Source organism: Poecilia formosa, unplaced genomic scaffold (assembly GCF_000485575.1).
Source record: "Poecilia formosa unplaced genomic scaffold, Poecilia_formosa-5.1.2 Scaffold8, whole genome shotgun sequence".
Classification (NCBI taxonomy): domain Eukaryota; kingdom Metazoa; phylum Chordata; class Actinopteri; order Cyprinodontiformes; family Poeciliidae; genus Poecilia; species Poecilia formosa.
This window is the reverse complement of record NW_006799947.1, coordinates 1,853,510-1,868,774: the sequence shown is the minus strand read 5'-3', so window position 1 is coordinate 1,868,774 and position 15,265 is coordinate 1,853,510. Positions and strand designations below refer to the sequence as shown.

General features: G+C 39.7%; 2 protein-coding genes across 3 annotated transcripts in view; both read left to right on the top strand.

The window, feature by feature from the left end:
• The window catches only part of atp6v1c2 (ATPase H+ transporting V1 subunit C2), an 11,886-nt gene extending 5,113 nt beyond the window's left edge, over positions 1-6,773 (top strand). For both annotated transcript variants that reach the window (XM_007575217.2, XM_007575226.2), the window contains 12 exons: positions 329-396; positions 1,054-1,139; positions 1,278-1,343; positions 1,474-1,568; positions 2,768-2,859; positions 2,931-3,026; positions 3,116-3,184; positions 3,825-3,917; positions 4,012-4,099; positions 4,178-4,275; positions 4,365-4,488; positions 5,256-6,773. In XM_007575217.2, the coding sequence (XP_007575279.1) occupies positions 329-396; positions 1,054-1,139; positions 1,278-1,343; positions 1,474-1,568; positions 2,768-2,859; positions 2,931-3,026; positions 3,116-3,184; positions 3,825-3,917; positions 4,012-4,099; positions 4,178-4,275; positions 4,365-4,488; positions 5,256-5,360 (1,080 nt within the window). In that variant the 3' untranslated portion in view covers positions 5,361-6,773. The remainder of the gene's footprint in view (positions 1-328; positions 397-1,053; positions 1,140-1,277; positions 1,344-1,473; positions 1,569-2,767; positions 2,860-2,930; positions 3,027-3,115; positions 3,185-3,824; positions 3,918-4,011; positions 4,100-4,177; positions 4,276-4,364; positions 4,489-5,255) is intronic.
• Positions 6,774-6,896: 123 nt separating this feature from the next.
• Positions 6,897-8,419, top strand: LOC103154037 (potassium voltage-gated channel subfamily F member 1). Its single transcript, XM_007575187.2, has one exon. The coding sequence runs from the start codon at positions 7,023-7,025 to the stop codon at positions 8,340-8,342; it is 1,320 nt and encodes a 439-aa protein (XP_007575249.1). The 5' UTR covers positions 6,897-7,022; the 3' UTR covers positions 8,343-8,419.
• Positions 8,420-15,265: the final 6,846 nt, after the last annotated feature.

Here is a 15,265-nt window from a genome sequence, read left to right as displayed (position 1 = left end):
TAGCAAATTGATGATGTTGATGTAGTATAACAGTAATAATAGAGACGTTTTTGTTGTTTATTATAGGTTGTTGGTGTGTTTTGACCTCATAGTGTATTTATTATCTGACCAGTGGTCATGTTAACATGAATGTGACTCGCTCAGGGAAGTGGTTGCACATGCAAGAGTCATTATGGGCACTGACTCACTTTAAGGCGTTACCAGTCCCATTATATATAAACCAACTAATTAAAACAAGAAATAAAGATGCTTATTATGACATGGGATAAAAACTATAAACGTTACAAAGTTCTAAACTTTATCGCTTGTGTTTCTGCTGAGGCTGCAGGTGGGGATTCTGGATAGTCTGGTCAGAGTGGCAGATGATCTGTTAAAACTCGACGCGCTGACTGAAAGGTAAAGCAAACGTACAATCAACAAGAGATGAATGCATTCTGTTGACATAGCCTACTATGTAGCTTTGCCTCCCCTTGAAACCAGGAGCTCTGAACATGTGCTTAGTCTGCATCATGAATGATTAATGCTCAGGGACAGGTGACGTTTAGTTTTCCCTCCTGATTTTAAATTCATTGTTGGTCTATCTGAGCTGGTGCTGCGTAACAGATGAAGTCAGCAGCTGCCCACAGTTCCAGGAAGAAGAAGATGACACTCAGCATGAAGATAATGTTTACTCCAAATAATGGATTTTTTGTTTACATCTTAGAACAAACGTCTTAATGGAACAGAGAGAGGTTGGGTTGTGGTATGCTTTGCTGAGGCATGTTAATTAAACTTTTTCACATTTTTGTTACATACAGTCACAAACTATGATATGATAGCATCATGCCACAGAGATGCTTTTCTTCAGCAAAGACAAAAATGCAAGTTCTTCATAAAAGGCAAAAATTAGCCGGACACAGGGGAAAGTCACAGTTTTGTTTGGATTTGTAAAAACTATTGGGTACGGTTGGAATGATAAAAATACAGCATATTCTTAGCAAAAGTGTAAAAAAAATGATGTGAAATCAGTGAGTTAAATATGCTTATTCAATATTATTCTTATTGCCTCATTAGTTTGATCAAAAAAACCTGCCAGTGCTTGAAGGAGGTGATGGAGCCAACTGGGGTCAAAGTTCAGGAACACGACTTAGCCAATGGAGGTAATTTCACACAAACACGCCCAAACAATCTGAGGGTTTTGGATCCGGCTAATAAAACATTAAATATGCTTGTGTGCACTACATTTCACCCTGCTGTCTTTCAAAACAAACCAGACTAACCTGAATCTGCTTTGTTAGACCACGGGACGCATCAAAAGAGCGCCGCTACGTCACCACTAAAAACTTACCTCGCATCTCTGAGAGGTATCACATTACATCCGCTGAGAGATTTCACTTTGACTTTTGATCTCAGTTTATGACGTCGCTGTTTGCAGAGTTGTTGTCCTATTATTTTCAGTCTGACGCTTGTTTTTTTTTTTTTTTTTTTTGTCAGTGGACCTGATGAACCGGATCACCAAATTTCAGTGGGACAAAGCCAAGTACCCCACAGCTCTGCCGCTGTCCACCTTGACAGATATCATCAACAAGGTACAAAGTTTTGACGATGCACTTAGGACCAAATTGTGTTCTTCTGAGAATCTGAACCTTCTTGTAATTTTTTTAAAGTGGTCTTAATCAGGAGTTTTGAAGTTTCTGATTAGACTGCTTTTTGTTGATTTTCACCCATTTCTTTAGTTTAAGCTGCTTGTTTCTGATTTATGAATTGTTAATGAGATTCAACATGGGTATACAATGGATGAGTAATGGTGTACGCAGCAGAGCCAGACCAAGATTAAACGAGGCCCTGAGTGGAAGTTGATTTGGGAATCTAATTTCACATTTTTTTATTAAACACAAAAAGATGAAAAAGTAGAGATTTCTTGCCTTTGCAATAAAATACCTAAATCTTTTAGATCATCTAACAAATATCATTTTAGACATTTAGTCAATGATGACTTCATTTATTGAGGGAAATAGATATAAATCAATGAATAAAACACTGTTAGTGGCAACAACTGCCATAAAATGTTAGCAATAACAAAAACTTGTTTAAATTGCTGTGAAGGAATTTTGACCAACCCTCACCAAGCCAATGCTTTTGTTCAGACATGTTTGGAAAAATATGAGATTTTTACCCCATGTAAACCATCCGTGTTTTGCAGAATTTCCTGCAGCTTCCTTAGTGTTACATTCAACCTCTGGGCTCCCACTAACAGTAGTTTCTGCTATCATTGTTGTCTCATCTTTTTCCAAATTATTGGTGACAGCCTATATGACAGCATGCACTCCCCCCCCCCTCCTGATATATACCGTTGTGCAATGAGGTCCTATTGATCATTTGCAAACTATGAGTATGACTAAAGGATGTAAAGAGGAAAAGTTAGATAAATCCTTCTTGGATAGTTGAATTGTATTTCTTGTTCTCCTTTACATCATAAAAGCATAGGATCTTCACAGAGGCATGTGTGATGCATTTTAAAGCATAACTGAACCCTGGCTGTGGTTAGTCAGCTTTTTTTTTAAGTCTAAAGTTTCAGAACTATGTTTCCTATGATCCTGAAATGTGAATGTGTTATTACCTTCAAGCATCAGTTAAATGAGTTGAATCAAAATTTGAGCAGTACGAGCAGCTCTTACCTTCATTCCTTGCGGTAGTCCCTTTGTCTCTCTAACTCAGACGAAGAAATCACAAGTTGCTTTGCCTCTAATGTTGATAATTACATGAACAATTGCTGAATATACTGCAGGAAGTATCACAGGTGGAGACTGAGCTAAGATCCCGAGCGACAGCCTACAACAGCTTGAAGGCCTCCTTGGAAAGCCTTGAACTCAATCTAAAGTGAGTGGCATGCATATTACGTACCTAAATGAGCAGTATAAGATGCCGAAGTGACTTCTGGGTGTTTTCAGTGGAAATTTGCAAACTCGCAGTCTGAATGATGTTTTGAGGAAAGACGACCTGGTTGTCTCTGAGTATCTAACAACTCTTTTGGTGGTGGTGAGCAGGTTGGTACGCTAGCAACTTTTTCTGCTTGTATTCGTTCCGGGATTTTCTGCAAATGTTGAACCGTTTCTAATTGTGTCACCCACCTCAGAGAAAAATATCTGCGGTGGGAGAAAAGCTACGAATCCCTGTCGGAGTTTGTGGTTCCGCGGTCGAGCAGGTGAGTTTCAGCGCAAGTGCAACAACGAGCTCTAAAACTCCCGTCGTCAGCCTCCAGGAGGTCAGAATGGGAGCAGGTGTTATATTACCTGCAGAAAGCAAGAGTCTGCTTGGATCAGCAGCAGGGAGGGAATATCTGTATTCCAAGCACATAATGGCACCAGATGAAGGTCTTAATAATTAAAAACTTTCTATCAGTTCAAAACACAAAGCATCAGCAGAGTCTCCAGTTCAAACGAATTGAACAAGAAGTATCTAGGATCTTATTATCTCATTTTAATCGGTTGGTGGCGTCAGAAAGAGGTGCTTTCTCAGCATGCCATTCAGGCAAGAACCGCATTAATTTTGTAAGTTTGCCTTACATTTCTCCAACAGTTCACTAACATTTAACCAGCTGCACTACTTTTACAGTTTTTAAAGACAAGTCTGGACTTTTGACTAAGCCAATCTAATCCTAAGCCCCAAGTCTTTTGCAGTCCATATCCCAGAAATGTTTCTGGGATAGAAACGCTTTTGCAATGCATAACAGGATAGTTCAAAGCTTTTCATCAACAATATTATAAGCAGATATCTTAAGATACAGTTTCCCCCCATGTTGTCCTTTGCTGCTGCATTTCTGCACGCTTCCTTCTGACACTCAGGAAGATTTTTGAGGATGGAGACGGGGGAATCTTCACGGTGACGCTCTTCAAGCGAGCTGTGTGTAAATTCAAAGCCAAAGCTCAGGAGAGCAAGTAAGCAGGAGGAATTTCCAGAGAACTCCCCCATTGGGAGACTCAGCCATGATAGCTGTGTCGATTACCATAATGTAGTCTGTGATTCATGCAGGTTCATTGTGCGGGACTACAGCTTTGATGAGGAGGAGAGGAAGCAGCAGGAGATCATGAAGCTCTCCGTTCATAAAAAGGATCAGTATGTGAGTCGGGTGCTAGGCTTTACCCTCAAGATTTCTGAGATGATGTGTGTTTTAACACACTCCCCACTTTCTCCACAGGGGATCTTTGTGCGTTGGCTGAAGGTGAATTTCACTCAGGTGTTCATCGCTTGGATTCACTTGAAAGCCTTGAGAGTTTTTGTGGAATCAGTACTCAGGTGAGTCTGAATGCTGGCAACCATTTTCTCTCCTTACTAACCAACAGTTGCTGTATTTTAATGGGCCTTCTGCTGATGTCTTTGGACAGGTATGGACTACCTGTGAACTATCAGGCTTTACTCCTGGAAACGGACAGGAAGCGCTCAAAGAAGCTGAAGGAGGAACTTTCCTCACTGTTTGTACATTTGGACCCCACTGCCAGCATGAAGGAGGTCAGAAACTCTTCTGTTAAATATTTTATCTTTCTTTTTTTTTAAATCGCAAATACAGTTTTCTTTATTATATTTTATTTAAAAAATGAGACGTCAAAAATTATTTATATCATTCTCAATAATCAATGGACAATTTTTATTAGCTTGGCAGAAATCAAACGGTTAAATGGGTGACCTACTTTTTGTTATGTTTCCACTGTTATTTTGATGAGTTATAATTGGTGATTAGCTCTTTGTCTTGGCATCTGGTAGAGCGTTTTTGTTGGCATCAAGTCAGAAATATGTTGGTAAAACTGCTAAGAAGACAACTTTATTCCTTAATTTGATAGATGACGAATCTTATGGGCTTAGATTCAGTAATGTAATTATTACAATTGTATGTTTATTATTATAATTGCAAGCTAATTTGTAGGCAGGTAAAGATAGAGTTGAGGCCCAGGATATAAAATAACATGTAACAAGGTACACGTCACAAGCTAGCATTGGGAAAAGGTTGATATTGTTGTCAGAAACTCAAGTTGATAAACTCCAGACAAATACTCCGAACGAAAATTCAAATTCAGGCGACGAAGCGGCAGAAACTGCTTGAAGTTTCCCCCTTTATCATACATGACTTGGCTGAGAATATTTCCATTGCATCCTAATTAAGTCATAATTTAAACAGTAAATTTAAATTTGCATCTTGTATAAACACTCTGGTGGTGCAAAGATCAATTTCACGCTCGAGTCTTTGAGTCTGTGATAGTTTTCTGTTATCTCCCAAACAGGTGAGCTGTGACATCCCGGGGCTCTGCCAGCAGGAGTACTCCTCCTACATCTGCTTCCACATCGGCACCAGCATGCTGGAGATTAGCGAGCCGTCAACAACATGACCCGACAGACAAGCAGCACTTAATCAACCTCAGGCAGTCATAACGCTGAAAGGCAGCGTTATTAAAAAAAGCTACCTGTCTCAGAACGACATCTTGCACATAATAATGAGCTGTGTATATAAAAACCTCATCTTTTTTTTTGGAGGAAAGAAGTGTAAATATTATCTTCAAGGAATGGATGTCACATTCTTGTCACAAGAATGCTTAACTTTGTAAATAACTGAATGTTTTCTAGGGATCTGAAGCTTTCCGATTGGCACCTCGGGCAAAGTTGTTTAAAAAGCCTTGAAGTGAAATTAAGCTTTTTATTGCAGTTGCATAAACTTACACTGAAAAATAATAATAATAAAGAAAACATACTTCACACTTTAATTTGAGTTAAATTTGTTCACTGGGTTCAAAAAGTTCCTCATTAAAATCTTTTTTTGTTTCTTTTATACACCATTGGTTCCGCTCTTGCTGTCACCCTGCTCCTCACGCTTTGTACGACCCTATTTTACCAATTGCACAGCCCTTAGGATAGGCCCTCAGCATCACAGCCCTCCACTGTACTTACATGAGATTCTTTCCCACACATTCAACTTTTGTTTTAAGCCACACCCTATAGTGTCGTGTTTGTTCTCACTCATCCTTGGTATCATCAGGCCAAAGCATGTTGTTAAATCTAGACCTCTTGTGGGTGCATCAAACTGCACACCATTATGTTTGTGACATAGACAAAAGGCTTGTTACTATAGCATCAAAAGCTAACAACTGGCTGACATTGCAGCTATGACAGACCCTGATCAGGAGATTCAATTCAATATGTTACTTTTAGATTTGAATTAGCAAAAGAGCTTTGGAAATCACGTGTCATTTTCCTTCCACTTCACTCTTATGCACGGCTTTGGGTTTTATCAATCACATAAAACCCAAGTGTGGAGGTTGTGATATAACATGTTGATATCAACATGTTGGGGACGTTAACATTTTTGCAAGATGGAGCAAATGTATAAATCTAAAATGTATTAAAATAAACTTGTTATATATGATTGCTGTACAGTTCCCAGTCAGCAGAGAGCACTCTCTCTGTTGTTGTGCAAAGCAACCAGTTTCTCTAATATCTCGTCCATCTATGTGTTAAAACACAAACTATAATCCCTAATAAAAATAAAAAATAAAAATAAAAAAAACGTTTTGACTTATTCTTCCTTTGCGCAGAATATGGCATATTTTCTCCTCAGTGACTTAAAGATGCGCAACATGGCTCTCATCACAACATGGCTCTGATTACCCAGTGCATAAAATATGCAACAGTTTAAAGCGTTTTACATGGAAACGGCGTGGTTCGGTTCATTTGCGTCTGACCACAATCCGATTGCAAAGAGGAAAATGTGGCTGGAAGTGGATATTGTGATTGTTACCTTCTGGTGTCAGCGTGCGCGTGCTTGTGCACGTGGGTCTGTTAAATATGAGACGGTGAGAGAGAGAGAGAGAGAGAGAGAGAGAGAGAGAGAGAGAGTGCTAAGAAGAGCTTGACACTCAAGCTGTGCCTTTCAGGACACGAAACAGTCTGAAACACATCAACTTTACGCGGCGAGCGTCAAGAATATGGGCGTCAGTTGTAGTTAGTCCGCTGTTCGCGTGCATTTTGTAGTTTAAACACTTAATCTCTTCATTAAAATGTGGGCAGTTCCGAAACCAAAATATAGAAATGCTTTGAGCGAGGAAGGGGACATCACTGTGAACATCGGTGGAGTGAGAGTGGTGCTGTTCGGGGACGATCTGAAGCGCTACCCGGAGAGCAGGCTGGCGGAGCTGTCCAACTGCTCAGCCCACAACCCAGAACTTATTTCCACCCTCTGTGATGACTTCGACCCGGGCAGGAACGAGTTTTACTTTGATCGGGATCCCGATTCCTTCAAGTGCATCATAGATGTGTATTACTTCGACGAAATCCACATAAAAAGCGGGATTTGCCCCATCTGCTTTATCAAGGAGATGGAGTTCTGGAAGATAGACCAGAGTGTTTTGGATGAGTGCTGCAAAAGTTACCTGAGCGAGAAGGAGGAAGAGCTGAAAGAGATCGCAAACAAAGTGAAAGCGATTTTGGAGGATCTGGATGTGGATCAGTGCATCACCCGCACGCAGAGGTGCCAGAGGTACCTGTGGAGACTGATGGAGAAGCCGGATTCCTCCTTGGCGGCGCGCATCATCGCCATCGCTTCCTTTCTCTCCATCCTGGTGTCAGCCGTGGTGATGTGTGTGAGCACCATCCCGGAGCTGCAGGTGAAAAATGCGGAGGGGAAGCTGGTGGAACACCCGACCATGGAGGCGATCGAGACTGTGTGCATGCTGTGGTTCACGACTGAGTTCGTGCTGCGCCTCGCCTCGTCTCCGAACAAAGTGCGCTTTGCGCTCTCCATCATGAACATCATAGACTTCATGGCCATCATGCCTTTCTACGTGGTCCTGTCCCTCACTTTGCTCGGCACCACGTCCATGATGGAGCTGGTGAACGTCCAGCAGGCTGTCCAGGCGCTGCGCATTATGCGCATCGCGCGTATTTTCAAGCTGGCGCGCCACTCCTCCGGCCTGCAGACCCTGACCTACGCGCTGAAGCGGAGTCTCAAGGAACTGGGGCTGCTCCTAATGTACATGGGCGTGGGGATCTTCGTGTTCTCCGCGCTGGCCTACACCATGGAGCAAAGCCACCCGGAGACGCTCTTCAGGAGCATCCCGCAGTCTTTCTGGTGGGCCATCATCACCATGACCACGGTGGGCTACGGGGACATCTACCCCAAAACTACCCTGGGCAAGTGCAACGCGGCGGTCAGCTTTCTGTGCGGTGTGATCGCCATCGCTCTGCCCATCCACCCGATCATCAATAACTTTGTTGTGTTCTACAACAAGCAGAAAGTGCTGGAGACCGCGGCGAAGCACGAAGTGGAGCTGATGGAGCTGAAGTCCGGCGGACAGGCGCGCAAAAAGGGTCAAGAATGAAAACAATCAGAACCAGTAGGGGGAAAAAATACGTGTCAACTGACATCAGAGGGGTAAAGTGACAATGAAAAGGGTTTTTTAAAAAAAAGACTTTTAGGCACTTGATGACTTTGGGGAAACCTGTACATAGAGCTGTCATTGTGGCCTTTCCTCCGCATGTGTTGTTTTCTATGGGCGACATGTGATGTGTTGCTTTTGTAGCATGTGAAGGCATAAATAAAAAGATTTCAGACTTGCATTTAAATGCAAAATAAAGACGCGAATCTCTCCAGTTCATGTTTTGAGAGTTTCTAATGAATGAGAAAATTTGTTTTACACTTTATGAACCCAAACTCTATCAAAACGATACAAACAGGTGAGCTTAGTCACCTTTTCCTACCCGTTCAATTAGTACTTTTTCAAACAGATCGCTCCTATTCACCTATAGGTGAATTACAGATACATATTTGGTCCAGAGGGAGTTATGCAAAGTTGAGCCATTGATCCCACGGCGCTTTGATGTTTTTGCCTGTGATGAGTTGATTTCACAGGGTCACAAAGTGAAAGTGCAAGCCATTGTTCCACAATGTTCTGTAATAGCGAAGTCATCAAACTGTCACAGAATATATTTAGTTAACTTATGATACAGTTACTACTGTTAGAAAATAAGCAGTTTAAAATTACTTCAGTCTACAAAGTGCAGCACGAGCGTAAATAATCGTCTCGATTCTACGCAACAGATATGTGAAAATGATTGATAAACAAGAGAGGTTTGCTTTACATAACTTAAGACAAAGCAGAACAAAATAAAATATTTTACAGCAGTTCAAACCTTTTGGGTTGAAGCAGAGAAAATACGGTATTTTGTAACCCTTTCTCTCCCTTTGAACTGTCAATTTAAATTCACATCAGGGATCAACTAATTGGGCATCATCATCTATAAAGCAATAATATTTCCTCTAAAATATATAAATAAGGAAGCGCGGGAGAACTATAGTTCCTTGCAGCAAGAGATTGTTAAGGTCCGGGGCTCAAGATCCACTTAGTTTAATTGGTGACTTTAAATTGCCTTGAACATATATGTGTGTGTGCATGTGTGTGTGTGTATGCATGGTTGTCTTTGTGTCTCTGTGCTGCCCTGTGATGCACTAGTGACATTTCCTTGGTGATTTTTAAGTAAATAAATAAAATCAAAATTGAGGAAAAATGACAGTAGCAGAGAGACTGCAGGAGGGAAAAAGCTTTCACTGAAATTGTGCTAATGTGTAAAAAAAAGAAGAAGAAGAAAATGACTGCAGCATTAAAATTAAATGCAGGTTATTTTCCTACTCTCAAACTAACAGGGATCCATATTTTTTTAATCTGCGAGATGGGATTCCTACTGCTTTACTATGTCAACTTGATACTTTTCAATATTTAATTTTCCAGAGCTTTTTGCTCTTTGTTGCTCATTTTTAAAGAATTAACACAAAAGTTCATATGTGCTTTTTGGATGAAAGGTTGGATTATTTTTTATTTATTTATTTTTTCTTACACTTGACCAGACCCAGTAAAAAAATAGCATCAAAAATAATAGCTCAAACCTCAGACACTTTCAGAAGAGGAAATAATTCCTCTGAATTTCTAATTTGTTTGTGAAATTCATTGATATGATTCAAATTAGCTTGACCATACAAACATGCCAATTGCAGATCTGGCTACAGATAATTATTTTAGAGAAACTTTCCCTTCCTTTCATGAAGGATAGTCTAAGAGAAAACTAACGATAAAGCGAAATTTCAATAATAATTTATATAATTACCAGGGAGTTAAGGTTCAAATGTTAAACTTTATGGACTACATATTATAAGCAAGGATCACACTACAACAAGTTGAGATTAAAGGCTATACAGAAAAAGCAGTCCAGAGGATGTTCAGTGCAGGAAATGGTTTAAAAGTTTACACCGACTCGGCTGGAGAGATTGCTGCTGGAAAAGTGGTTCTTACACAGACCATGGAGAAAGAAGGATGCAGAAAATGAAAGAATAAAATAAGAGATAAAGAGCCGACTGGATCAGGATGAAGGAGGGAAATGTCAAAAAGAGGGTGATCAACTCAAAAAGGATGTGAACTTGGTACGAATGTTCGAGCGGTTGGGTGCTTCAGAAGTTCACCCAATAAACTGATACAGTTACACAATAAGAAACCACAGTCATGGTGTGAATGTGCAACAGTGGTTCTCTATCCAGCAAGCACCCTGGACAAATCTTATGACTTGCAAACATATTCATACCTCTTTGTCTTTTCCACATTTCCAGATTTAGGTTTTTGCCATAGTGTTATGAAGGTCAGAAAGGTAATTATGTGTCTTGTTTGACCAGTGTGGAAACAGTTATGTTCCTATAGGTCTATTCTTATATTTTTGAATCTAACAGTTGTTGTAATGTCAGAACCTACCTTTATTTCTCTTACATACATCCTGTGTATTTTTTTGAAGCTGTTGTGAAGTTCAGGTAAAAATTATTTTTATCTGCTGTCTAGTTTAGCAGATTTTTCACATTCGTCTCGTGAGTGGGACGCAAACAGAGAACAATAAGGCTCAATGTTCAAAAGGAGTTAAATAATCATGCTGTTCCTTAATGTGAAATAAAGCTGAAACACACAAGATTCTTCCTTTTTTCCGACATTTATTTATTAAACATATTAACAACTTCTCACGCTGTGTGCATATTCAACAGTGGGTCATTATTTTTTACACTGTGGATATGTTTTTAGCTCAGGAGGGTTGGTAATGAAAACCAGATTGAGTGATTGGTCAGATGGAAATACAGAGATTGGGTGAGTCATGCACAGACAAGGGTCAGCTTTTCCTTGATGAATGGTAGGCTGTTTGATGCATCCACATCTTTTCTCTCACTGTCTCTGTTTTTCTGCGTGTTTCTCTGCCTTTCTCTGCGTCAAACTCGACTCTAGGCAGAGGTCTGTGAGAAACTGCCGTCCCCAGCAGGAACACACTTCAAAGTAAGGCTACGTACGCCCACGCACACTCTGAAGACTGGAAAACACACCACTCCACCCGCTGCTTCTCTCCTTATCACTCCTTCGTCCAGCCTCCACCTCCTCATCCTCCGTCTCAGATGATGATCTGCCAGCCTTGCTGGCTGAGAGAGACAGATCAGGCGCTGCGATATGTAAAGTGTTCGTGCTGTCATATTTTCAGGGAGCGCAGCTTCGGCTCCAAAAATCAGAAAAATGTGTTTTGCGCTCTGAAGGTCGAAATGGAAGGAGCGAATGCTTGGCTGCCTATCGACATCCGGGTGTGAAACATTTGGTGAAGTTTGAAGGGAAACTGAGACAATTTGGATGATGCTGACTTCAGCCAAATATAGCACTTCATATGTTATGCATCAGTAATCAATCCAGGTATGAGTCAGCGTTTCTGCAGCTAGATGATCACGCAGGTGGAGATTAGAAACGGTTTGTCCGACTCCGTAATGATCCTTGAGAAGAGTGAACAGATCTCAACAGCTGGTGGGAAACATAAAAACATAAGTTTAGGAATTGAGATAAGGAGGCAACTCACTTAGATTTAAGTCCAGACTTTGAGTAGGCCACTCTGGAACTTTTGTATTTGTTTTGTTTTTTGACAGGTGGACTTGCTACTGAACTTTGAATATGTCTTGCTAAGTAACTGGAGTCTGCTGCTCGAGCATAAGATCAGAATATAATGGCTGGACATTTAGCTCCAGGGTTTTCTGTTGAGAGCAGATTTTTATAGTTTCATCAATCACAGCAAAGTCCTGAAATGGCAAAACACCCCCAGATCTTAATACTGACATATTTAAGTATGATGTATTTAGTCTTAAGTAAAAACAAGATTGTTACGTTTTCGTTACCATGGAAATGCTTCTTTTTTTAGGTTTTGAATAAAGAGAAAATCAAACCACCTTCTCAGATGACATTTAAAAAGTTTTTTGTTTTTTCAGAAACTTTTGATGCCCTAATCCCAAACCAGTTCACAATGTTTCTTTCAACATTCCAGGTGGGAAAAAAAATGCATTTTAAAATTAGTTAGTATTTAACAAATTTATGTAATGACAGAAATATTGCAATGTAACTTAATTAAGGGCTGTAGAACTTACATAATTCAAACATGTTTTTCATGATTATAATCTTTTTTGTTTGTCCTGGTAAAGTGTAAAGTAATTGCTAAAAGTAGTTTCATTACTTACACAGCTTATTTATTGAAGTGGTACGTTGTAACTTTTTTTTTTTTTTTTTTGCTTGTTGCAGCAGACACAAAACAAATTGTAGAAAAGGAAAAATGCCACTGCATTGTGAGAACTACTCAGCAACGGACTGCTGCATGGCACTGAACAGAGAGAATCCTCATCTGACAGATGGAGAAGTAGAGCAGAATGGCCAACTCAGGAATTCAAAAATCAGCAATGTGGTGAAAGTTTTGTGCTGAAGCTCATTTAATAATTCACAACATGCAGGATGTTGAAACATCTTTGCATAGTGCACAAAGACCCAACATATCTTAGATACTTTAGTTGTTTCTGATTGAATGTAAGCAAAGTGTTTTGTTTCCGGTGTATTAATGCCTCTTCCCATAAAGAGGCATTACTTTTTTTCCCAGTCTTTAAGGTTTTATGGTTTGCAATTCTATTAGCTGATGGTGTAGATTGTAACTCTTTTTTCTTTCATACTTTTAGTGTGTTCCTTGATTTGTTTTAGTCTTGTTTTCTGCCCCCCAACACTTCTAGCCCTGGGATCTGCTCATCCCGCCTGAAGGTTGTCAGCTTTTGTTCTCTGTTTATATGTTTATATGCAGTTTTAGTTTTTGCCTGGTTCTTGCTTTCTATATCAATACGAGTCTTGCATTGTAAGAACAAGTGTGGCTAGAGATAAACACCTGTGGTCAGACCTGGTGGATGCCTGTTATTGTCAGATATGAAAATTGACATTATCTCACATAACAAACACAAACCTCAGTGAAGTCAACTGTGTTTTTATGTGATAGAGGAATACAAATAAATTATTTTAAACCTCTTTACGTTGACATTCATAAACAAATTCAACCGATTTCCTGTTAGACACCTAACTAGTCAACAGAGTCTAATTTCATTACTTTTTATTTAGTCCTGAAGATTTGTTAGAGAACATTAGTGAGCAATCGTCGTCATGAAGACCAACTATGACAGCAGACAGGTCAGGGATAAAGTTGTTGAGAAGTTTCAAGCAGGGTTAGATTGTAAAACAGTAATCCAAATTTTTAACATTTTATAGTTTTATTCAATCCATCGGCTGAAAATTCAAATACATTTGTAGCTGATGATCTGATAAATGGGGAAAAAAAAGCTTTCCATTACTCAGCTTGTAAATATGCTTTCCACCAGTTTTCTCAGTTGATCTTTAATAACACATTACCGCAACACAGCAACCTTTGCAGTTGGGCAAATAAGGTAGGTTTACAAATAAAATATAAAAAAAATATCAGCCTGTATTTCCTCCAGACCTTCACCAGTCAGGTTCGCAGTATTTGTTCTGAACACAGCAAGACCCTTGAGTGGCTGCCATATGAAACATTATAACTTCAGATCTGCTCCCCCCTGTAAAAAGCACACCTAATTTCCTTCTCCGGTGGTGGTCTTCTGTTGTCATGGCTTCCTTGCAGGCTTTAAATAACAGTCTGGCACTCATTATTCTGTCTCAACGAAGCCCCTTCGCTTTTAGTCTGGACTCCCACATTGAAAACACTCTGCAGCTCATTGTAACTGATTTATTAGAACAACATGATGGTGTTTTTTTTTTTTATTTTCTTTTCAGGAGAGTGAGTCATTATAGATATTTTGAGGGTTTGCTAAGTTAGACATGAAAATAAGTAGGGGTGTGTATCGCTTGCTTGAGACATGAAATATGAGCTCACTTGTTGCATCTCAGATGGGAACTGTGTGCTTATTTGCATTTTAATTCCCTTATTTTTATTTTTGTGGTTGATTTTATCGCCTGTTTGATTTATAAGCGTCTGTAAAATGCAATGTAGTTGGTTGCCAGATTTGTTTTCTTCTGATTTACATCTCAACACATCTGCCACTTCAGAATAGCATATTAACTTGTGTGTATTTGAAAGGTTCACATATTTATATTTCTGGTAAAAGACTACTTCCTTCAAATAAAGACGACACACATGGAGATGAAACCAGATACTTTCAATATCCTGTATAAAACACTCAGAATCATTTATACTCAATTTCTGACAATAAATCAGGGTTAGCTTTTCAAAATTTAGGCCAGTTATGTTACTTCTGTTTGATAAACCAGGAAAATGTAATCACTTAATTTAAAAACGAAGTAATAAGAAATAGCAATACTGCCCCTTTATTCAATCTGGGGAAAAAAGAGCATGTTTTTCACTACATACAAGTGTAATGGAGGCACTAATTTGAATATATCTTAAGGCGATATTTCAAACACATGACTTCCTTTTGTGAGATTATACAAAAATAGCTGACTGAGGGTTAAAAGCTATAAATTCAAAATTCTTCCTTCCTTTCTTTACAATTCTTGTTATTGGTTGTACTGACTCATACCGGGTCTTGTGGCTCTTGTTCACCTTCACTCCTCTCAGCTCTCTCAGCTTGTGTTGGGTGAAAGGCTCTCTTCCAGGGTGACCTTCGATGCTGTTGAGAAACACTTGTGCTTAATAGAGGGGAACTTAAAGGCAGACTGAAGCACTTTCAGATTTATCCTGCAGCCGCATCACTGATGTTTAAAATTAGTTTGTAGAAGCAGCGGGATGATAACCTTATCCAATTTTTCAGGTATATGAGCTTTCAAGCCTTGCCCACTCAATAAATGCTTTGTGCGTCTGGTCGCCCCCCTCGCTCCCCTTGTCCATTCTCACAGCTGGTCATCCACTTTTTAGGGCAGCTCTGCTCTTTCACAGAATCCATCTACAA